This window comes from Lathamus discolor, chromosome 2 (assembly GCF_037157495.1).
Source record: "Lathamus discolor isolate bLatDis1 chromosome 2, bLatDis1.hap1, whole genome shotgun sequence".
Taxonomy (NCBI): Eukaryota; Metazoa; Chordata; class Aves; order Psittaciformes; family Psittacidae; genus Lathamus; species Lathamus discolor.
The window spans coordinates 142328030-142352516 of NC_088885.1; the positions used below are offsets into that span (position 1 = coordinate 142328030).

At 42.5% G+C, this 24487-nt stretch overlaps 1 protein-coding gene across 1 annotated transcript; it reads left to right on the forward strand.

Moving 5' to 3' along the window:
* The first annotated feature begins 641 nt into the window (after positions 1 to 641).
* TRHR (thyrotropin releasing hormone receptor) lies at positions 642 to 23589 on the forward strand. Its single transcript, XM_065669154.1, has 6 exons — positions 642 to 1433; positions 9197 to 9583; positions 17923 to 18032; positions 18989 to 19110; positions 19598 to 20080; positions 23495 to 23589. The coding sequence occupies exons 1-6, from the start codon at positions 642 to 644 to the stop codon at positions 23587 to 23589; spliced, it is 1989 nt and encodes a 662-aa protein (XP_065525226.1).
* The last annotated feature ends 898 nt before the right edge of the window (positions 23590 to 24487 follow it).

Below are 24487 nucleotides of genomic sequence, written 5' to 3' on the forward strand. Positions count from 1 at the left end.
GTTGGAAGTTTAGAAAATGATGTATTTTTGCTGCCAGTCAATCTCCCCTTTGTCCGTGGGTGGATCAATGTGATCAATACACGAGATAGCTGTATGAGGCAGAGGGGGAAAGCAGTGTGAAGCAGAAAACCTGTGGGGCTTTACAAATCACCATCCTTTCACCTCCCGCTGCTGTCTCCACCCTCAGTATGCTCTGACTCCTCCTGGAAAACAGTGATGCTGAAGTCTGCCTGGGCTGGATCAGCTCAGTCCCGTGCAGCGCTTTAGCCAGCTGGCAGTGCAGGAGGGCTCTGCTCTCCCTGCTGTGACCACCTCCTCCTCTGGAAGGGGGAAACCTCCCGTCCCTGTGTTTTCATGAATGCCTCAAGCCAGCAATGATAAAACAGCTTTTTTAACCTGTGCATATGAGCTGGAGTCTCAAAGGGATTAACTCGTCTGGCAATTGAACTTGCAAAGACTGAAAGCCCAGTTGCTTTCGGGGGAGTGAAGAACAGTGCAGGAATGAGACTGTGACCACATGAAGAACGTGCTCTGGGGCTATGGCTCACCCACGCTCTGCTCTATTCACCCTTTCGCAGGGGACCATGGAGAACATGTGCTGAGACCAAGCGCTGGGCAGAAGCAGCAGTGGGCTGGTGAGGATGGAGAATGGCACAGGGGATGAGCAGAACCAAACTGGGCTCCCATCAAGCCAGGAGATTGTTACAGCTGAATACCAAGTGGTTACGATCCTCTTGGTCCTTCTTATCTGCGGACTGGGCATCGTGGGCAACATCATGGTGGTTCTGGTGGTCCTCAGAACCAAACACATGAGAACTCCCACTAACTGCTACCTGGTGAGTCTGGCTGTGGCAGATCTCATGGTGCTTGTGGCTGCAGGACTGCCCAATATCACAGAAAGCCTGTATAGATCTTGGGTGTATGGCTATGTGGGGTGTCTCTGCATCACTTACCTTCAGTACCTAGGGATCAATGCTTCTTCTTTTTCCATCACTGCCTTCACCATTGAGAGATACATAGCCATCTGCCACCCAATCAAAGCTCAGTTCCTATGTACTTTTTCAAGAGCCAAAAAGATCATTATTTTTGTCTGGGCTTTTACTTCTGTATATTGTATGCTCTGGTTTTTCTTACTAGACCTTAATACAGTAGTCTACAAAGACATTACTGTTGTGTCCTGTGGCTATAAAGTGTCTAGGAGCTATTATTCTCCTATCTACATGATGGACTTTGGCATATTTTATGTTTTGCCAATGATACTGGCTACTGTCCTCTATGGCCTGATTGCTAGAATACTGTTCCTGAACTCCATCCCTTCGGACACGAAAGAGAACTCTAAGACATGGAGGAATGACGTTGCTCACCAAAGCAAGCCTGTGAATTCCAAGATGACTAACAGGAATTTCAATAGCACTGTTGCTTCTCGAAGGCAGGTAGGAACAGCAATTCGAAATGGCTTTCTGAGACCTAAACCCCACTTGTTTCAGAGATCATCAGTCTAAACCTGTGGAAGGGGGTGCATTGCTTATATGTATATATATATAAATATATATACATTCTTCCTTTTTGTTAAATACTCAAGATGAAATTCTGTGATACATATATACATACATAAAATATGTATTTTTCCTGCCTATCCATTATTACCTACTGCAAGAACTGAAAAACAAATACTATTTTATTTCCTATATCAAAAATCAATTAGGAAGTATCAATAAAGAATGAAACATTTTTAACCATAGTTTCTTTACATTAAGCCTGTTAGTAATCCTGACAAATATACAGAGTGACTCAAGTTAGTTTTGAGATCTGGAGACAAAGAACTAATCCTGGAGTTTAGGAGACTGGGGGGTTTGTCCCCATTCAGGCACTGCATCACTCTGCAAACACAGTCAAGTGGTTATTTTCCTATTTTAACTCTGCTGAGGAAAGTCTACTTAAGCAAGTCTGTATATAAAACTGTTTTCTAAACGCTAAATATCTTTGTTATTCTGTGTCTCATAAAATAGCTTTCTGTATTGATGCCTCAAACCTGAGGCATAGGTTTGACTAGCTTCTTTTAATATTGTTAAATATGCATGCTGCAATGAGTAATTATACAAGTAAACTATAGTTAGTGAGTTAATTTATGGTTATTTGCAGTAAATCAGACTGCCTCACAGTCACACAGTAGGGAGCAGGTAGCACTGCTGGGCACAGTGCTGAGAAATGCAGGGCACATCGCTTCCCAGCAGCATCTCGGGAGCAGGCTCCAGTGGGCCAGGCAGCTTGATGTGAGTGGTTTGGTTCACAGCCCTCAGCAGTCCATTTGCCACACGGGATGCTTCTACCTCCTTGCACTGTGCAGTTCCCTTGGGAAGCAAGGCTGAGCTGTGCACCCTTTCAAACAAGCTGAGTGCTCCCCTTGGTTGACAGGTTGAACTTTATATTCCTTCTTATTATATATAGATTGCTACAGTTTAATGAGAGGGACCATTTTCCCTTGTTACAGAGATGGCACTGACCTCAAAAGTTAACTGAGCTGCCTGCTAGAGCATGGAGCCCTCCCAGAACACATCTATGCTTTGAAATGCATAACTGAAACATGTGGGCTAGGATATATTTAATTATGTGTCTCCAATTATAGCTGTTAGCCAGAGTAGATGTGTTTAATCTTGTTTTTCTTTGTCCATTAATTAGTAGAAGAACAAGATTATCTGCTTTTCAAGTTCTCAATATCACTTTAGTATACATGCTTGATTACATGTACTTGAAAAAAAGATCTTTCACATTGAGCATTGCTGAATGTGGATACTGTTATATTATGAAACCTAAATGTGAGGATTGCAATGTGATACATTGCGATGTAGATTGCAGTTGTGGACAATTCAGGATGCAATTGCTTTCTTTGAACTGTGCTTGCAGTTCAATGATGGAGTTACATACAATGTCCATCATATGATCTGTAGAAAAAGTGGCTGAAAATGTGGTGTACTCTTCCTATTTCTGTGGCAGTTCTCATATTTACCCAAGAACATCCTACAGAATGAAATCTGTGCATGTTTCTGTGGTGGGATGGCTCTGGCTAGCATCCAAATATCCACCCAGCTGCGTGCTCATTCTTCAACCCCATGAAAATGGGAAGAAAAGGAGCAAGAAAGTTCATGGGTCAAGATAAGGAGAGGAAGATAAGTTATAAGTAGTTGTCATGAGCAATGCAGACTCAACTTGGAGAAACTTAATTTATTGCCAATTTATTGCCCCTTGCTATAGGCACGAGTTATACTCAGTTGCTTTCATGAGGCAACTGGCAGCATGGGGCCAGGGAGTGTTGTGGTCAGGTTGCAGAGACTTGTCTCTGTCACTCTTTCCTTCTCACTCTTTCCCTATGTGGGTCCTCCTTGGTCTGCAATCCCTTCAGGTGGTGCCAGCTTTGCCAAGGAGCGCCTCCTCTCTGACTTTGGTGCTCCCTCTCCTGTTTCTCATTCTTTTGTTCTCTTCTCCTCTCCCTCTCTGCAGCATTTCTGCTTTTTCTTAAATATGTTTTCACAAAGGCAGCACCAGCTTGGCTAATAGGCTCAGCTGTGTCCTGTGGTGGGTTTGCTGGAACTGGATGAAACCTACTCAGGAAGGCCACCCATGCAACTTCCCAGCTCAGACATGGAAATTCAATACAGTCCCACTGATTAAGATTAATTATTATTATACTCAACCTACTAACAACTCACATTTATGTAATACACCAGAACACAACAGTAAGTTAGATAGGTTTCTTCAACTTTCATGAAGGTTTAACTTAAGGAATTTCATAACCACTTCTCAAGAGGATTAATTCAACATGGCAGTATGTGAATTGATTTCTCTGTGTAGAATAGCTCTCTACTCATGGAGGAAGCAAATATAGAATAAAATAACCATTTCCTTACAACTATGGAGAGCACTTACCTAAGCTGAGGCAGGGGGGTGGGTGGGAAGCTCAGCAGTGAGATAAACGGGGGGGGAGGTGGCTATTGCTGGAGGAGAAGAGATGAACCATGTTCAGCTTCATTAGAACAGGTATTTTCAGTCTCTGATGTAAACAGACAGAACACCAGCACTTAAAGGCAAAAAAATAGTTGTCAGGTGCTCAGAGGACTTTGGTTTTCAAAACGGAATGGCAATTTAGAGCATTCTACGATTTAGAAAGAAGGCCTGGGATAAATTTTATAATGGCAAGTAGAGCCTATTTTAGTATATTTTTGATGTAAGATGCCTAGGCACAAGTTCTGAATGAAGCTATAGCACATCTCCAATGAAGAGAAATTAGCTCTTCCAGGTAGAAAGTGGTCCTCTACCTACTTATTCCATTCCCTGCCTGCACCCTTCCACCCACAGGATTTAAACGTCACTGAACTAGTTCCAGGAAATAATTATTTCATTACAGTGTTTGGGAAGCTAAGAGGAACAAAATCTGTTTCCTAAAGAATCAATGCCCCCATATCAAAAGCCACCAATGGACAAAGCCTTCAAAGTTACTCTTCAGGCCCTGAAGTTTTTATTCAAAGCACTGCAAAACAAAACTGAACACGGAAGACAAGCCAAGAAAAAAAAAATACAAAAACAAATTGAAAAAAACAAACTAAAAACCCCACCAAAACCTAAAAACCCCAAACAACCCAGGTATAAAAATCAGTCCTTTTTTTTTTTTTTAATGTTGAAAGAGAGGGAAAGGCACAAAGAAAGCTTCCTTTTCTCATAAAATATTTCCATTTCCAACACATTTTGCTTCACTGGACATCTGCTACTGCTGATATTGGACAGCTCCTGAAATTATAAGATATTTGTTGACACTGTAAACTACAGCTTTACCAAGGAAAGAAGCATCAACAGATACCCATAGGATGTGCCAAACTCCATTCTTATATCCACCTCTGAAGAGCTAAATCAATACAGCTCTTGCAATATTTTCTCTTCTACAGAGCTGTACTGTATAGCAGGGTGTGATAGACATATTAAAAGTTTGGGTTTACTAAAAAAACCCAAACAAACAAGTTTTATTGATAACCAGGCACTCCTTTATACATGGGAGTACATTTCCAATTCACTTTATAATTTCCATCAGGCTCCTGGTGTCCCAGAAGGCACAGAAACCAGTTCATCCTGCCTCTTCTTTGTCAGAAACTAAATCCACTTTCTATGGAAAGCAATAAGAGTCATTTATTTCCTTTGCAGAGCTTTTGATCAGCCACTACAAGTCAGTAGGTCACACCTGACTTTGTCCTGAGGGAAGATCTCTGCCAGAAGAAAGCTAGATACTGGTATGATCCATCTTCAGAGGGATTGGTTTGTGCTCAAGACTCCATGCAATTAGGCCCTGAGTAATCTAACAGTGTTACAGTTCTTTGTAGTATTGAAACATGCAGTTAAACCTTCAAGCATGTGTTCAAGTTTGTGACTAAAGAAAAATTGTAAACATCTATTAGGTCTGATGGAGCTGGTGATGACTGCGTTGGATGGGCCTTCATCTGTACTTTGCACAGAAAATAATCTTGCTAGACTGAAGTTCATATATAGCACTGAGAAAAAAAGAATGATACAGTTCTGGTGTACACATTTCCTCAAGTTGAGCTGGAGAGAAGTTGAGAAAGTACAGTTTTCCAGCACCCTTCAGTTGAACCCAGGTCACAGTAGTTGAAACTTCAAAGCTCAAAGGAGGAAAGATCAATAAGATTAGAAGATGACATCATGACAAAGAGCCTCTCTTAAGGCCAGACGGTTCAAAGTCCCATTTAAGTGATTCAGAGACAAAGAAAGAACTTCAAGGCAAATTCAATGCTCAGATTTATTTAACAACTATGTGACCATTTGTACAGATGGTCACAGGTCCCAAGGAAGTGAATTGAAGTCGATTTCTACCCACTCACCAGAAAATACAGACTGAATTCAGAGCAGTCCAATTAAAAACATAATTTGAACATGAAAGGAATCCTGGACCTCACAAAGCACTGGGAAACTCTAATTGTTGTCATGACACTAGGGTAAAAACTGCATGTAGTGGCAAGAAAGATTGAATATGACCCAAAGGATAGTGAGCTAAGAAGGGACTTCATCCCAGATTGCTCAGGACCTTAGATTAATGAAATTTCCTTCCAACACTTTGTTATGATTTCACAGAATCTGTGAGGCTGGCAGGCACCTCTGCAGATCATGCAGTCCAACCCAACGTTACTGGTAGTACCACTTTCAGTGGTGCTGTGGTAGACTGAAGACATCTGGCTTGCTAGCCTACTAGGTAGCTGTTCTTCTGCCACTTTAGTTTCTCCATTGCAGTTTCAAAGGCAGATGCAACAGTTGGATATTTTATTTTTCAGGCATGCATATAATTACATTAGCCTACTAATTTGTGTCTTTGTTATTCCAAAATGGCCTCTTATTGCTACTTGCAAGCCATCCATATTGTTGTTTCCTGAAAACACTGTATCCTGATGTATCCTAATCAAAATGAATAGCAATTGAGCAAACATTAACTGCAGTTACAGGCATTTATGGCACATAAATAGTAATGTGTGTTCATAAATTCAATCTGAAAAAACTACAAGTGCCTGTATCAAAGGTTTGGCCAGATAATCCATTACCAAAAATTGCAGACAAACCAAATTCAATATAATCAGCTCATTGCCTCTATCAAGCAGCAGTTCATATTTAACATATATTCACGTATATTATAGATTCAGATTACAAACAGCTCTTTATCTCCAGTGAAGGAAACTCCACAGCCTCTTTGGGATCCTATTCCAATGCTCAGTCACTCTCACAGTAAAGAAGCTCTTCCTCATGTTTAGGTGGAACTTCTTGTGCTTTAGTTTATACACATTGCCTCTTGTCCTATCACCTGGCACCACCAAGAAGAATCTGGCCTATCCTCTTAACACCCTCCCTTCAGATAATTATGCACATTGATCAGAGCCTCCCTGAGCTTCCTCTAGGCTAAACAGGTCCAGCTCCCTCAACCTTTCTCATATGAGAGATGCTCCAAACCCTTAATCATTCTAATAGCCCTTGGATGGAGCTGCTTCAGAAGCTACATGTCTCTTGTGCACTGGGGAGCCCAGAACCGGACAAAAGTCCAGGTGAGGCCTCACCAAGGCTGAGTAGAGAGGGAGGATTACACTATGTATATCTCACAAAGTTAGTTGCTTAGTCCAATCAAAATATCTAAGACCTCTCCACAGCAGATTTAAACAGGTAGGTTACCCTCTAGAGAAAGTCCTCTCTAAGACTCTGATGCAGTACGTGATTATCTGCCCCTCATAGAAACCCCTCTGCTCTCTCACAGTAGAGCAAGCACAGATTCCAGCTTGCAATGCAACATATATGTTTTGTATGGCTTACATAGAATACCCAATCGTATCACTTGGTTTCACTTGCAGTAATATTATATACAGACTATAACCTTTTATTTATTTAATCTTCCTTAATATACAACTTCTTTTGGATTGCAAAATCACAGACTGGCAATTGCAGTATCTCTGCATTGCAATGAACACCACCAAGAACAAGAAAGAATAATAAGAACAATACAATTACATGCCTTTAAAACACCAAAGTGACTCTATAGCACACTAACCTAGTAAGTACGACTATTACTTTTAACTATCAGTCTAAGAAAGATTAGTATTTCAAAGGAGAAGGAAGCAATTAGTGAACTGTTAGTACCATGGATGAAAATATCTTGTAAAAGCATTTCCCTAGAATGACAAGGTTTTGGAGCAGGAAGGAAACAGAGAATACTAGTTCAGATTCAAAATATTGGAAATCTGTTTAGACAAAAACATTTTAAATGTTTTTCAGAATGTTCTAAGAAACCAAAAGACAGGGCTTGAAGAATTGTTGTGTGCAGCCAGAAAGACATTCAATCTCAAGCACTTCCTAGTATTCCAAGTACACTTGAAATATGGATTAATATGGATTCGTTCAAAGTCTTTTAATCATGTTTACCTGGAATGTATTTATGAGTGATTTTAGTGGAGCTGACTTTCCCCCTGCAAGCAATTGAAATTCATGATTATCAACATCTATCCTTTCTGCAAGCAATGAAATTATAACCTATACAACTAGAATGTATCCTGTGGTTACAGGAGTTGCTGTTTCATTGAAGTGTAACTTCACATACCCAGTATGAAGGACTACAGTGAAGGTAAAAAGAAGTTCTTTAGTCTGTCAATAGGCAGCAATAGTTTTATGTCAACAAGAAACAGTAAAACACATCACAGCCAAAAGAAGCAATTGTAGCTCACCAAAACCAATGCAAATGATTTGCAGTTCATGCACACAGAGTTAGCCAAGTCATCTCATGACTTTGATGAGGCCGTGCCACTGTACTATCCCACTGTGACATCTCACTGTACTTTCTACCTTGTTTATTAATATCTTTCAGAGTTCCTTTAATGTAGAGACTAGAAAATACCATATACACTAGAATTCAGAATTAAACTATATATATAAGAAAAAGTTCTTTTACAGTGGTGGATTTTTTTCCTTATATTTTTATTATTTCTTGTTCACTTCATTTCAGCTATCCTGGGTATACCCAAAGGCTGTTTTTTCCTTTATTCAAACCAAATTCACACAGTAGGTCAAAGTTCTCATAATGATCAAATATTACTGATTTTTTTTTCCTGGCTATGTAAACTTTAAATGACATTTCAGAGTAAATATCAAATAATGAAGATCTAATTAAATATTGAGGATTTGAGAAATACAAATATATCTAATTCTTATTTGCATTATTTTTGGCTTTTGGAAATATTTTTAGGGTGGCTGTTGAAGCAGATAATCTAAACAAGTTTCAGGTTCAGTTACTCTACAGACTATACAAGTCCGGAGAAGGAGATCTAATGTGGTTGAAACAAATGGCTTTAGACTCCTTTTTTTTTTCCATTTGAATTAATACCTCCTTCCAGCTTGAGAAGTTGCAAAGTTCAAGGTCTACAATAATTAGTTTATTGGAATGTCACCTGGAAAGAGTCATTTAACTAAAACTAGGAAGAATTTGGAAAGAGGTATTTTTGTCCTTGTCACTGTAGAAAACCTTTCTTCATCAAACATTGATGAGTAATTCCCAGCTGGAGAGCCTGTCTATAGTTTTGTGTAGGCCCTAGAGATGTAGGAATGCACAAGTTCCTTCCAATATGAGTTCTAACCCACCCCTCTTCTGTCTTCCTCTGTGTTCCCCCAGGTTACCAAGATGTTGGCCGTGGTTGTGATCCTATTTGCATTTCTATGGATGCCCTACCGCACGCTGGTTGTGGTCAATTCCTTTCTCTCCAGCCCCTTCCAAGAAAACTGGTTCCTGCTATTTTGCAGAATCTGTATCTATTTAAATAGTGCTATCAATCCCGTAATTTACAACCTCATGTCCCAGAAATTCAGAGCAGCCTTCAGGAAACTCTGCAACTACCAGCAGAAACGGGAAAAGAAACCGGACAATTACAACATGGCCCTAAATTATAACGTCGTCAAAGAGTCTGATCACTTCAGCACTGAGCTAGAAGATATTACTGTCACCAATACCTATCTGTCCTCTGCAAAACTGTCCCTTGGCGACAAGTGTTTATCATCTGAGGTATTTTAATGTTTGGTGTAGAGTTCTTATGAACCAGAGCATGTTCATGTGCACAGGGCAGTGCTGAGCTAGCTCTCAGCTGAGACCAGGCAAAGCTGTCAATGACAGATGCTTCACCACCAAACAGGGCATGGCAGGGAGGGAGAACTGCCCAGCTCTGGAAAGTGATGCTTTCAAAGTGCTTTGTGCCAAGCATAACATGACTGGGAGGATCTGGGTATAGGGAAGGATGATGAGAAGCATGCAGATTAAGCTTTACTCCCTGATGAACAGAGGGCAGTGGTGGAGTATCAGAGTAGTGCTTGGGCATGGTGCCTCATGCACATGTCTGGCAGGAGGGTGGGCATTGGTGTCTGAGCTCAGTGATTACTCCTTGTGTGCTCTGGCTGCCCACAGGAAGGCAACAGGGAGTTTTCTTGTGCCTCACACCCTGGCTCCTGCTTGGGGTTAAGTAGCCCAGTGCCACCATGCAGCTGGTGCGAAGAGAAGACACAGACCTCCTCCACAGCAGCATTCTGGTCTTGAGAATGCTGAAAGTCACATCCATCTCCATGCTACCTGCCCCATCCCTGTGTGCAGCACATCTCTCTAACCCATCTCTCTTCTATGTGATCATAGAATCATAGAATAGTTAGGGTTGGAAAGGACCTCAAGATCATCTAGTTCCAACCCCCTTGCCATGGGTAGGGACACCTCACACTAAAACATGTCACCCCAAGGCTCTGTCCAACCTGGCCTTGAGCATCGCCAGGGATGAAGCAATCACAACCTCCCTGGGCAACCAATTCCAGCGCCTCACCACCCTTACAATAAAGAACTTCCTCCTTATGTCCAATCTAAACTTCCCCTGTGTAAGTTTGAACCCATTACCCCTTGTCCTACCACTACAGTCCCTAACAAACAGTTCCTCCCCAGCATCCCTATAGCTCCCCTTCAGATATTGGAAGGCTGCTATGAGGTCTCCATGCAGCCTTCTCTTCTCCGGGCTGAACAGCCCCAACTTTCTCAGCCTGTCTTCGTACGGAGAGTGCTCCAGTCCCCTGATCATCCTCGTGTCCCTCTTCTGGACTTGTTCCAACAGTTCCATGTCCTTTTTATGTTGAGGACAACAGAATTGCACACATGATGATGCATGTTACTGTTTTCATAGTGGTCTTTTTACACAATACTACTTTAATGCTTGTAAACCTGTACACCTTAGCTCTTACCATATAAAATATCCACAGAAAGTCTTAGCTTTTCATTTCCTTTTGCAGATGATATGAAAATGAAAAATATGTCTTTCTCAGTTTACGTTTTCTCTCCTTATTTTCAGGCCTGAGGCCACCTTGTTTGGAGAACACAGCCAAATAAAACCTTTGGATGCTGTGTTCCCGCCAACCTGTATGAAACATAAAAGCATTTCTGGTCACACAATTGCAGGAGTTACCATATATCTCTACACACCTGTCTGTGTCCTAGAAGGAAAAGCCGCAGCCTGGGGAGAAAAAGAATATACTACTGAGTCTAACTGAATAGAGTACTTAACATAGTTTTAAGCACATGAGTTGACTACAGTGGAATACTCAAGTCCTTCGTCTTATGTATCAGCCAAAGAGTGGTCTGCATTCTCAGAAAGAGCAAGGCTGCCCAGGACATCTCCTCAGAAGCAGAGCAGGGCAGCAGATGATGCTCCCCAGGAGGCTGAGAGGCAAGGAGAGGAGCTTCCTTTCTGTGTGGCTGCATCAGGAAGAACCAGCAGTGTTCATCTCACAACAGACAGAAACGCTGCCAACTGCAGTGATCACCTGTGTTTGACTCCCCCATCCCACAGCAGTGCAAATCTAATCGCAAGCATCATAACACACTTCAATGAGCAGATATCCGATGGAAAAGAACACAGTTTTTTTGTCTTTCTTTTTTTTTTTTTTTTTACTTTGAACTGCATGAAATAGAAAGACCATTCAATGAATCAATTTGCAGCAGGGAATAAACAAAAACTCAATAAGAAGCTTTAAAAAAAAATCTTTATTTTTTGGCAATCTGGACTTTTTACGAGGGCATGTAAGGGTAGGACAAGGGGGAATACTTTTAAATTGAAAGAAGGTAGATTTAGATTAGACATTAGGAAGAAGTTCTTTGCTATGAGGGTGGTGAGACACTGGAACAGGTTTCCCAGCGAAGCTGCGGCTGCCCCGTCCCTGGCAGTGTTCAAGGCCAGGCTGGATGGGACTTTGATCAACCTGGTCTAGTGGAAGGTGTCCCTGCCCATGGCAGAGGGGTTGGAACTGGGTGATTTTTAAGGGCCCTTCCAACCCAAACCATTCTGTGATTTTATTATTCTATGATTATACTATATACGTACCACATTTAATGTAAATTTCAGCTAATACAGAAGCCTGTTGGAACTTGACAGGTACTAAAGATTATTGGACAAACTTTCACTAGTTAATATTGTCTTGGTTCAATAATAGTTGTGCGTCAGACTGCTACAGGGTGCTTACAAATTTTGTATAGATAATGTCTGGGGAAAAGAGGAAAATTCAGTGAAAAGTGACTCTCTTTTCACTTTTTGTCTCAAAAATTACTAACTAAAATACTTCACGACATAAAAGGCGTTCTCAGAAGAGAAGTCACAATGGCTTCTCACTTGCCAGTAGAGATGATGGAATGCTCTTCCTTCAAGCAGCCTGGGACCACAATCTCCCCACTGTAGGTGCAGTCAAAACATACCATATGACTTTGGCTTTGCTCTAGACCAGCTCATGGTCTTGCTAGAACTTCATTTACTCATTCCTGTGCAGCAACTCTGGAAGATGCCTGCGTATTGTTGTTTGCTATGAACATTTTGCACAACTTTTTTACATGAAATTTAAAAAGCTGTAAACTCCTAAATGTTCCAGTAAAAAAAACTATCTGGTGTGGATGTAAAAGGTAGACTCACTAGCATTGTAAGGCTTTCCCATCCAGTTTTCCTTTGCATATACAACTGCTTCCCCAATTCAAACCACTTTCATGTCCATGTTTGCAAAATTAAAGAGAACTGAAAATATTGATAGGCCTCACATTTGGATTTCGATGTGAATCCTTGACTGCTGCATCCAAAAGCCTCTATTCAACACCGTCTAGATGGCAAGGAAGAAGAGAACAGTCTGTATCCTGCTCCATCTGCATCCTTGCTTTAACTTTTGTTTTAAACTTGAAGAGCTTCACAGATACTTTCTAGCTTGGCTGAATGATGGCAGGGCATGGAAGGGACTAACAGCAGGAGGTTTCCAACCAGCAATACAGGTGTAACAAACTTCCGCCAGAAAGGACTTTCTATCATTTTTTATTCCCATCAGCACATGCCTTTTCATTTTGGCGAGCAGAGGGAGTGAGACCACAGGGGTATCGTTCTCTTTGAGACATTTACCTGAAATTATGGGGGGAAAAAGAACACCTCACGAGTGGGCATTCATCAGGGGCAGGCTGTACACTGGAGCCTGTCCCAGGAAGCACAGGAGCTGGCAGAGCTTTGGCTGGAGCAGAGCCAGAAGCTGGACCCATGTAGGCTGTGTTGCAATGTTTTGTATATCCTCTGCACTGGGGCTCTTTTTACTTTGTTTACTAGGGGCTGAGGCTTGCCAGCTTGTCTGCCTGAGCACCACAGGCCACCAGACACATGCACGGGGTCTGTTTCTGTGCAGATGCTCCATCCCCATGGCATATGAACATGCACACCTCTGCAAGGGGGGTCCAGACTCTGTGCTGCTTTTGAATAAAAATAAAATGGCAGAGTAAGCCACATGAAGCCAGGTGGGCAAAGCTGACCAGTGTTCAAGAGTCAGAAAAATACGATGTTTTTCTAGAGCTAGAATTTATAGCAGTTCTATCTCATACATACAATACCACTGCAGTGACATACACTTTGAACATACCTCTCCTTAATAGAGCCTAAAGTGAAATTACAGAGTTCTACAGCATTTTACTGCTCACACTTGCTTAAACCTAGATTGCCATTGTAAGAAGTCAAGGAGAGGTACCTCAACCTGTGTAATGTTTCCTCCAAAGCAACTGTCACAGTAAAATGAAATTATCTGGGAAATCTTACACAGGCATTTACATCTACTTAGCCAAGAGATATATTCAAAGTAAAAGCAGGTTCCTCTATCTGCCTGAGCAAATCCTTTGTGCACAGTCAGCCACCACCTCTCACAGCTGATCAAAGTGAATATCTGGGGTGGTACTGGAGGAGGAGCATGCAGACGTGGCTGCTGGCGGAACTGGCATGTGGAAATCCTTCCACTCTTCAAATGCTGTTGTCAGTTAGACATCTGTCCAGTGCTTCAAGACCAGGCCCTACCTCCCAGACTTTCTAAAGGGGTGCCACAACTGGGTCCTTTTCTTACTTCAAAAGTGTGAGGATACCTCCAGGACAAGCAGCAGGCAAAGACAATGCATGCCACGGAAACCTGCCTGCACTATCAAGAACACAACTGGCTGGGTGAAGAACTGAACTAAGTATTTATGTAATAACAGCAAAATAAGCTTACACTTTAATCTTGGCTCTTTTCAGAATACAGACTGAAATTATAAACGGATGCTATCAGACATATAATCTCTCCTTTATTTGCCTTTTGCTTAAAAAGTAATTTTCTGCTTTCTCAGCCTCTGTCTCCATAGTTCTTTTTTTAACCCCGGTGCTCAGGTGAGGTATGTAAGCCCATATTCTTCACAAGATTTCATCAAGGGCTAAAATCTGTGTAGGTGATTGTGCATGCACCATCACTTAGAATAAAAACAAAAGGTATTACTTAATCATGATATATATGTGCTCTAACAAAAACGATTGAAATGAAAAATGTGTGCACCAATGCAATATCTAAAATTGCAGGTTCAAGTTAGAGTGTGATTTTAATTAAAAATGTGCTGTGACTATATCTTGATGGCTAACATTCATGAAATCTATGCTAATTTTGTACAGATTCATACAGCTAACACTATGAAACTTTGTTAGATATCTTGTTAATGTGATTTTAGATCTATGTCTGCACTTGCCCTTCTGTTTGTAACAGCAACCAACTTTTTTCTTGTGCCTGGATGTTGTAGATTAGATTTCAGGGCATGTATTTATTTTTAAAAAGTGTGATTTTAAGTTTATTAGTAATAATATAAAACTTTTTTGCTAGAAGTGAAAGTGACTGGATGTCAGTTACTGACTGCAGTAATCTAACTATTTATCTCTCTATACTTATTTTGTGGATAACAAGTGCCCGTGCAACATTTAGGTTGAAAGAATTATCTGATAGGCAGCAATACTGAAATTTGTGTGTATATTCTCATTTAATGGCTTTGAGGTAAGAGACTGCATTCTTTTTTGCATTTTTATACGCAACATTCTCCAGCATGTAACAAAAGATGCTGGTGTAGCATTTGGTTTCTGGAGCTACACTGATTCCCTTGTGAAATACTGAGATGCTGGAACTTTTAAGTGTTGGTAAATCATGGAGATAGATAAGAAAGGTTATTTAGAAGTGTATTTAAAACACACTTTGGTTCAAGTTAGTTAATAATTTCTTTGAGGGCAAAGTTAAAGATATACCAAAGCAGCTCCAATGTAGTGTGAAGCGGTTTATGATGCTCCCATAGAAGTGAGTGGCACAAGCCAAACGGTAAAGCTCTCTCTAGCTTCCCTCAAAACCAGTTATCCAATACAACAGACTGAAGGGCTGATCCTGCTCCAGGAGCTGCCACCTTTGCTCCTCCAGTACACAGTGAGCACTCAGATCAATGTCTTGGCCTTTGGAAGTAGACAAATACTTCTTGGTTGCTCTTTCAAAAGCTGTTCTAAAGAAATAAAAATAAAAAAATACAGATCTGATCATTGTCGCCATGGAAAAAAAAATATTTCAAGAATGTGCCAAGTTAAATTATTTTTTCAACAATGCTGCAAATGCTTATTTATTTCTCCACTATTGTTTGAATTCTACCGTGTATAGTTTTAGTTGTCACAAACTGCAGTGAAATTTCAAAGTGATCTTTCAGTACTTTGTTATCTCTTCTTCAGAATTGTTTCTTTGCTGTTTTGTTCTTTTCAATAAGTGATTATTTTCCCCTGATTCTTTCATTACTACTGTGATACAGGAATACAGGCATGAAATTAGTTCAAAGTGATTGGGACTCCAGAATTCCTTAATATGGGGGCTGAATGCCGGAAATTTGAATTCACCGAAGAGCAGCTGGTTTAGAAGAAATTTCTTTTGGTCCTACCTGGAGTACTTCTGACTTCATTTTGTCACTGCATGTGGTTTATAAATTTGTTTATTAATATGATTGTGAAATTGTTCAGAGAAATGTACGGCTCATAAATGTAATTCTTCTAAAAATGAAGAACAATTTTTGTTCAAAAGAAGCATTTTGTAACTCTTTGATGCATGCCACTGTGGAGATTCATGTGATGAAATTTTGTTGCTGCTCTAAATAAACATTGATGGGATAATCATACTGAAACTTTAGTTTTTCAACAACCACTTGAATACATACCTTTTGCCTTCCTGTCTCTGGCAGTGGGCAGATAATGTAACAACATCCTTTGTCATCTGTGAGGGTATGAACATTCCAAAAAGCCAAGCTTTGTTTCCTGAAGGAAGAGCAGTTTGACAGTAGTTTAGCAGTTGCAGTGTTTAAACAGGAGAGGATTCACATGAATCTACTGCAAGGATTACTTAAGCATGTTGCATTGGAGGGCATTAAACAAACATAAAACCAAACTCAAAATAAATAAAAAAAAAGGAAAAAAAAAAATCTTGGGCAGAGACCAGAATTCACTTTAGTCTTTGGGCCCCACAATCAACTTAGTTGGTTCTTCCCCTACTCGATGGGTACTGCCTTGCTTTTCTCATGATGTCAGCCACTTGTGCTTGGACTCAGCCTCAAGTAAAGGAGTGGAAGCACTTGGTCTGCTCTGATATTCCTGCAGGTAATGCACAGGAAACTCACTCTCCTGGGGAGCAGGATATACACAAAGGCTGAATTCCCCAGAGGCCAGACTGAAGCCAAGTGTATGTCTCTCATTTCTTGGGTAAATGCTCTATCACTAGTACTAAAGACAAGTGGCTCATTCTCACATCAGACCTTGGTGACATTTGTGGATCCCAGGCTGTAGGTTTCTTAAACTTTTTACTTAGTACCGAACCCAAGTTGTCTGCATGGGGATGAATAGCCCCATATATTAGTACAGCCTGACCTGCTGGAGATGACACAGAGATGAGGCACTGTGGATCCTGGTGAGCAAATTGACCACAGAGCAGCAACAAGACACTGCAGCAAGAAGGCCACTAATCTGCGATATGCTAGACCGTGGCCAGTAGGTAAAGAAAGATGATCCTTCCCTTCTGTTCAGCACTGGCAAGACAAATGTGGGGTACTGTGCCCATTGCTAGGCTCCTCAGCATGAGAGAGACATGGACATACTGAAGTGAATCCAGTGAAGGTCCACAGAGATGAAGGAGCTGGGGAATCTGACATACGAGGAGAGGCTGAGAGAGCTGAGGTTGGTCAACCTGGAGAACAGGAGGCTCAGGGGGATATTACCAGTGTATAAAAACATCTGATGGGAGAGAAGGTGAATTGCTGAGGTGAGTAGTTCGAGAGAGGACGACATCAACACCGGAGCAGGGGGAGCTCAGCGTCCAGGAGCCCCAACTCAGAGCGGCCAGAGCTACCGAGGGAGCCTCCAGTCCTCGACAGGACCTGCCCAGGAGCCGGCAGCTCCGCTGGCGCGAGCCGGGACTCACAGGGGGCGGAGCCAGGAGCAGCGGCACCAGCCCTGAGGGGGTAAAAACCTGCCCCGGGGAGAGTGAGTGACCAGGGCGGGTCGAGGCAGTTTCCACGGGCAGGCGAGTGGGAAGGTGAGCGTTTGCGTTACGACCAAGGCCTGGTCTGGGAGCTCTGCTCTGGCTGCCCCGGCGGTGGCAGCGTAGGCACCCAGACAGAGCCGATGAGAGGGGAGGCTGCAGTGCAGAGCTCGGAGTGCAGAGAGTGCCTGCACTGGGCTTGTGAGGGAAAGGACCACGATGGGCAGGGCTGCACTCGGTGCGCCCTGATGGAGGCCCTCCTGCAGCAGGGGCTGAGCTGCGGAATGCTATTAACGGGCTTCAAGATGTCAGGGTAGCTGAGAGGAAGCAGGGCTGCTTGCTCCAGCCCCAAACTGTGCAGGGGCCTCAAGCTTCCCCTCCAGCTCATGAAGGAAAGAAGGAGGCCGGTAACCTGGGGAGCTGGGAATTAGTGACAAAAAAAAAAAAAAAAAAACAAAAAAAAGGAGGAAGAGGGCAATTAAAAGCAAGGGGCTTCCTCCTAAATCTGTTGTCCCCACCCAGAACCGCTTTGCTGTCCTGCAGGAGGCTGATGAGGAAACACATTCACACCATGAACAACTGGCTGGTGCACTGCTAAAGAAGATCTCTAATGGTGCTGCCATGAAAAAGCGGTGCGTCGTAGTAGTAGGGGACTCTGAAAGGACCAGAGGCACCCATCTGTCAGCCTGACCCAGTCTCAAGGGAGGTGTGTTGCCTCCCTGGGGCACGGATCAGGGATGTTGCAGAGAGGCTGCCTGCTCTAGTAAGTCCCACTGACTCTTGCCCACTTCTAGTGATCCATGTGGGTGCTAGTGATATAGATAGCAGTAGCCCAGAGAACATAAAGGACTACAGAGCCCTGGGAGAGGTGGTTAGGGGCTCTGGAGCTCAGATTGTCTTTTCGTCAATTCTCCAGGATACAGGGGAGGACCCTAAAAAGGCTAGGAGGATTGGCCGGGTTAATAACTGGTTAGAAGGGTGGTGCCACAGTCAGGGGTTTGGGTGTCTTGGACACGGGACCCAACTTAGTAGGCCAGGTCTACTGGGGGCTGGTGGAGTTGGTCTGACAAAGGGGAAGAGCAATTTTGGTAGGAGGCTTGCCAGACTGGTCAAGAAAGCTTTAAACTGTGTTGCGGGAGGGGGACATCATTCCATCCCAACACATCCAGTCAGTTGCCAGCACCTATGATAAATGCTTGGAGCAATGTAGAGAGATTCCAGCCACTCCAGCCAATGAGCCGGCTTCATTTGGAGCTCAGATCAGATGCTTCTATACAAACGCCCATAGCATGGGGAACAAACAAGAGGAATTAGAGATGTGTGCACATCTACGGGGGTATGATGTAATAGGCATCACAGAAGCATGGTGGGATGGCTCCTATGACTGGACTGTTGGAATGGAAGGTTACAGGCTCTTTAGAAAAGACAGGCCCAGCAGACAGGGAGAGGGAGTTGCCTTTTATGTTAGGGATAGGCTGGAGAGTATGGAACTCTGTCTAGGGACAGGTGAGCAGTTAACAGAGAGTTTGTGGGTCAGGGTTAAAGGGAAAACAGCTATAGGAGACATTACTGTGGGGATCTGTTACAGACCGCCTGATCAAGAGGAACCTGTGGATGAAGCATTCTACAGACAGATAGGAATAGCCTCACGCTCACACGCCCTTGATTTCATGGGTGACTTCAACCACCCTTACATCTGTTGGAATGACGGTACGGCCCGGCACAAGCAATCCAGGAGGTTCCTTAATTGTGTGGAAGACAACTTCCTTCTGCAAGTAATAGAGGAGCTGACAATTAGAAGTGCCATGCTTGACCTCGTGCTCACCAACAGAGAAGGGCTCACTGGAAATGTGACACTCCAGGGCAGCCTTGGATGTGGTGATCATGAGATGGTCAAATTTGTGATCCTCAGGACAGTGAGAAGAGCGTGCAGCAAGCTCACTGCCCTGGACTTCAAAAGAGCAGACTTTGGCCTCTTTAGGAACCTGCTTCGTAAGGTTCCATGGGATATAGCCCTGGAGGGCAGGGGGGCCCAAGACTCTTGGTTGATATTCAAGGATCACCTACTACAAGCTCAGGAGTGCTGCATCCCAACTAGAAGGAAGTGCATCAGGAGGGCCAAGAGACCTCCTTGGATAGATAAGGAGCTGCTGAGGAAACTTCGAAGGAAAAAAGGCTTATAAATGGTGGAAACAAGGACAGGCGGCATGGGAAGAGTACAGAGATATTGTCAGGGAATCTAGGGACCAGGTTAGGAAAGCTAAGGCCCAGTTAGAATTAAACTTGGCTAGGGATGTGAAAGATAACAAGAAGGGATTCTATAGGTACGTAGCGAATAAAAAACAGACTAGGGACAACGCGGGCACCCTTCGGAAGCTGTCAAGGGAGCTGGCTACACAGGATTTGGAGAAGGCTGAGGTTCTGAATGACTTCTTTGCCTCAGTCTTCACTGGCAAAGGCTCTGACTGCACCACCCAGCTCTTAGAAGGCAGATGCAGGGACTGTGAAAATGAAGACCCTAGGCCCGCTGTAGGAGAGGAACTGGTTCAAGACCATCTTAAGAACCTGAATGTACACAAGTCTATGGGACCTGATGAAATCCATTTGTGGGTCCTGACGGAGCTGGCAAATGAAGTTGCTAAGCCACTGTCCAGCATATTTGAAAAATCATGGCAGTCAGGTGAAGTTCCCGATGACTGGAAAAAAGGGTAATATAACCCCCATTTTCAAGAAGGGGAAAATGGAAGACCCGGAGAATTACAGACCAGTCAGTCTCACCTCTGTGCCTGGTAAAACCTTGGAGCACATTCTCCTGGACAACATGCTAAGGCACATGAAAAACAACAAGGTGCTTGGTGACAGCTAGCATGGCTTCACTAAGGGGAAATCCTACCTGACCGATCTGGTGGCCTTCTATGATAGGGCTGCGGAACTGATGGACAGGGGTAGAGCAGCTGATGTCAGCTACCTGGACTTGTGCAAAGTGTTCAATACTGTCCCACACAACATCCATGTCTTTAAATTGGAGAGACATCAATTTGATAGGGGGACCACTCAGTGGATAAAGAACTGGCTGGATGGCCACATGCAAAGAGTTGTGGTCAATGGCTCAATGTCCAGATGGAGACCAGTAACAAGTAGTGACCCTAAGGGATCGGTGTTGGGACAGGTCTTGTTTAACATCTTTGTTGTTGACATGGACAGTGGGATTGAGTGCGCCCTCAGCAAGTTTGCCGATGACACCAAGCTGTGTGGTTCGGTTAATATACTGGAGGGAAGGAATGCCATCCAGAGGGACCTCGACACACTTGTGAGGTGGGCTGATGCCAACCTTATGAAGTTTAACCATGCCAAGTGCAAGGTCCTACACCTGGGTCAAAGCAATCCCAGACACAGCTACAGATTGGGCAAAGAAGGGATTCAGAGCAGCCCTGTGGAGAAGGACTTGGGGCTGTTGGTCGGTGAGAAAATGAACATGAGCTGGCAGTGTGCACTCGCAGCCCAGATAGCTAGCTGTATCCTAGGCTGCATCAAGACGAGCGTGACCAGCAGGTCGAAGGAGGTGATCCTGCCCCTCTACTCTGCTCTTGTGAGACCTCACCTGGAGTATTGTGTGCAGTTCTGGTGTCCTCAACATAAAAAGGACATGGAACTGTTGGAACAAGTGCAGAGGAGGGCCACGAGGATGATGAGGGGACTGGAGCACCTCCCGTATGAAGACAAGCTTAGAAAGTTGGGGCTGTTCAGCCTGGAGAAGAGAAGGCTGCATGGAGACGTCCTAGCAGCCTTCCAGTATCTGAAGAGGGGCTTATGAGGATGCTGGGGAGGTACTTTTCATTAGGGACTGTAGTGATAGGACAAGGGGTGACGGGTTAAAACTTCAATAGGGGAAGTTTAGATTGGATATAAGGAGGAAATTCTTTACTGTGAGGGTGGTGAGGCACTGGAATGGGTTGCCCAAGAAAGCTGTGAATGCTCCATCCCCAGCAGTGTTCAGGGCCGGGTTGGACGAAGCCTTGGGTGGCATGGTTTAGTGTGAGGTGTCCCTGCCCATGGCAGAGGGGCTGGAACTAGGTGATCTTAAATTTCTTTCCAACCCTAATTATTCTATGATTCTAAGATTCTATTCTATAAGGTAAACACAGGTTCTTCTCAATGATTCTCAGTGACAGGGCAAGAGGCAGTGGGCACAAACTGAAATAAAGCAAATTCCACTTAAACATTTGTTAAAAACCCTTTTACTGTGATGGTGGTCAAACACAGGAGCAGATTTCCCAGACGGGTTAGCAAGTCAAGTTTAATTTCCCCTCTACAAACCTCACTCCCAGCGCTTTCCCTAGCAGCTTTAGATTGCATCAGCTGACGGTTTATTTGCTCCCATTCAGGTGAACTTTGTTATGTGATGAAGATGCGTAATTTTCCTATTCCTCAGCAGTATATTGGATTTTGCTTTCTTTTATTGCAAATGCACAATGTAATTTTTCAAATTGTTTTGAGAGTTCTTGTGAGGTTTAGCACACATGCGCTTTAGCAATGATTTGATGTATAGAGCTTAACAGTGAGGAAAAAGGCATTTGGTACATTTTGTTAATATTGAATGCATAGTGATCTGTGCTACTTCAGAACATGCAAGTTCCCTTTTGTTGCCACTTTTGCATATAAATTTGTGAAATATTTTTTCTGAGAGCTACTTCAATTTTATTTCAGTAATAGATGTTGCCACAATTTTGAGTAAGAGGTAAATACCACAGTATTTGACATCATGGCTTGGTTTTGTATGCTTTTGTTTCAAGAGAACATGTCTACATGGCTCTGAGATTTCCAGAAGTTATGGAGATGTTCTCCTCTGGGTAGGGAAATGACACCTGAGAGGGGATCTTCCCATGTGCTGAAAACAAGTGCTTGGAAAGAAGAACTAGTGAAGAACTGTCTGATTGTAGCGCACTGCTTTGCCAGTGTGCCATGGTAAAGCATACAGGCCTGACAACACACGCACTCCTGCCGGACTGTCGCTGCTGAGGTTCGTGGTAGTGAAGCTATTACCAGTTTCACAGAAGTGAGGAGTCTGAAAGCACCAGCGCTGAAGTCTCTCAGACCTGTGGTGTTGATTTCATCTTCTGAAATATAAAGTGCTGCTACCGGGAATTATTGGCATTTGTCAGATAATCTCTTTTCAAATCTGCAGTTATTGCACTTATTTGCATAAACATGGGGGGGTTGAGCTTTCAGTTTAAAGCTAGCATCCAAGAAAGAACAAGAAATTGATTCCTTGCTTGTGCTGTTTTATAACGGCTGGATAGATCTCCTGAGGGAAAATCAGATAGATCTTAACAGGCTGATGACAGCTAGCCAGCTGGATTTTGTCATGGCTTAATAAAAGCATCTGAAGTAGAGCAATAGGCTTCTGCAGAAAAAATAAATAATAATGATGTTTAAGAAGTATTAAAAACCAAACTACAAACAAAAAACAACAAACCCAAACCAAATAAACATGATAGCTCTGAGAAAAGGGATGTGCTTACAGAAACTGCCTGATGGCCTATGCAAGTATTATTCATGTTATGAGTCCGATCTGAAGAATAAATGTTGGTATGAGTTTCTCAAGGAACAACTCTGACTAAATATGGCAACTCTTGCATTGGTGTTATTTCAGGAAATAAAAGCTTAAAATATCTAAACACAAATGTAAGCTATCTCTTTTTTAGGATTAAAGTAATCAAAGAGGTCATTTAGATTGTTATTCTTGATTGTATTCATACACAGATGTATATATATTTATACACATATACATATATGTGTGTACCTACCACAGCTTAATATGAAACCATATCTTCCTCTCAAATAAGTCTACTGCTTTATTACTGGATGCCTGTGGACATGTAATTACCATGGTAAAACCCAAGGATTTTGAGATTTTTTTTTTGATTGGGAAACGGAGAACAAATCCTTCTCAATCCTGTGAGAAGACCAGAAGGAAAGAGCAAGAGTAGACTTAATTTCCAGACACACCGTTAGTTATTCAGTAGAAAAATCAATTAATTTATACATTCATTATAAAAGAAATCCAATATTCCTTTTTCTTTTTTTCTTTTAGGAATGAACGATCAAAAATATCAGAATGACGTTACATATAAAGAAGGAGAAGATACAGAATATAAAGACACAGTCTTGCTTCTGGTAGAAATGTAACAATTTCTCCTATGTAAAAGGAAACAGAGCATCAAAGTCTTTACATTTATGACATGCTTCTCTAATAATGATAGCTATTAATAAGGATTTAATAACTTACCATGCAAATAGACACCAGAATGAACAGAGAATGGGTAGTTAAAGTCGTAAAGGAAGAGTCTGAGCAAATTCTGTTGTGAAGTGTAATAAAGACAAGAAAAAAACAACTTTTTCATTTATAGTTTATTTAGGGGGTTCTTTTATGAACCACCTACATTCAAAATTTAAACTGGTTTTATTGACCTGATGTGCAGTCATATCTTCTTCTTTCTTTATGAGAGGAAGACAATTTCTAGGTAGCCATCCAGTAAAGTTCGAGGTTAATAATTCGTAGCAAAATGTGATTAAAACTGAAATTGTGATAAGTAGTTCAATTTAGCGAATTTGGGTTGCATTGAACTAGAAGGAGACAAAAGCCCTGTAGAAATTAATCTTTTTGAAAATTCAGTTATTACTTGCAAAATTTAACATCAGATGGTAACATAAAATTAGTAGGATAATTAAATACATGGACTTTGGAGGCTATTCCCCTTTGACCATTGATCAATCAAAGCCACCAATAGCTATGGGTGCTTCAAACTAAGTTGTCTATGGTGATCACCTAGTGACAGCACAGACACACCAGCATGTCCTGGTCTCAGCTGAGAGTGCTGGGCTGCTGACAAGGAGCAGGAACTCAGCTGTGTGGGGCAGGGCACTGGCCCCATACGGGGTCCTGAGGATCTTTTACAGCCACATGGGGCCCCAAGTCTTAGCCTATACCTTGCTGAGTTTCCCTCCGGAAATGCATGTGCTTACACTCACCATTGGATGTTGTTTCCAAAAGCAATACTGTGATATGACACTCTACAGAAATGCA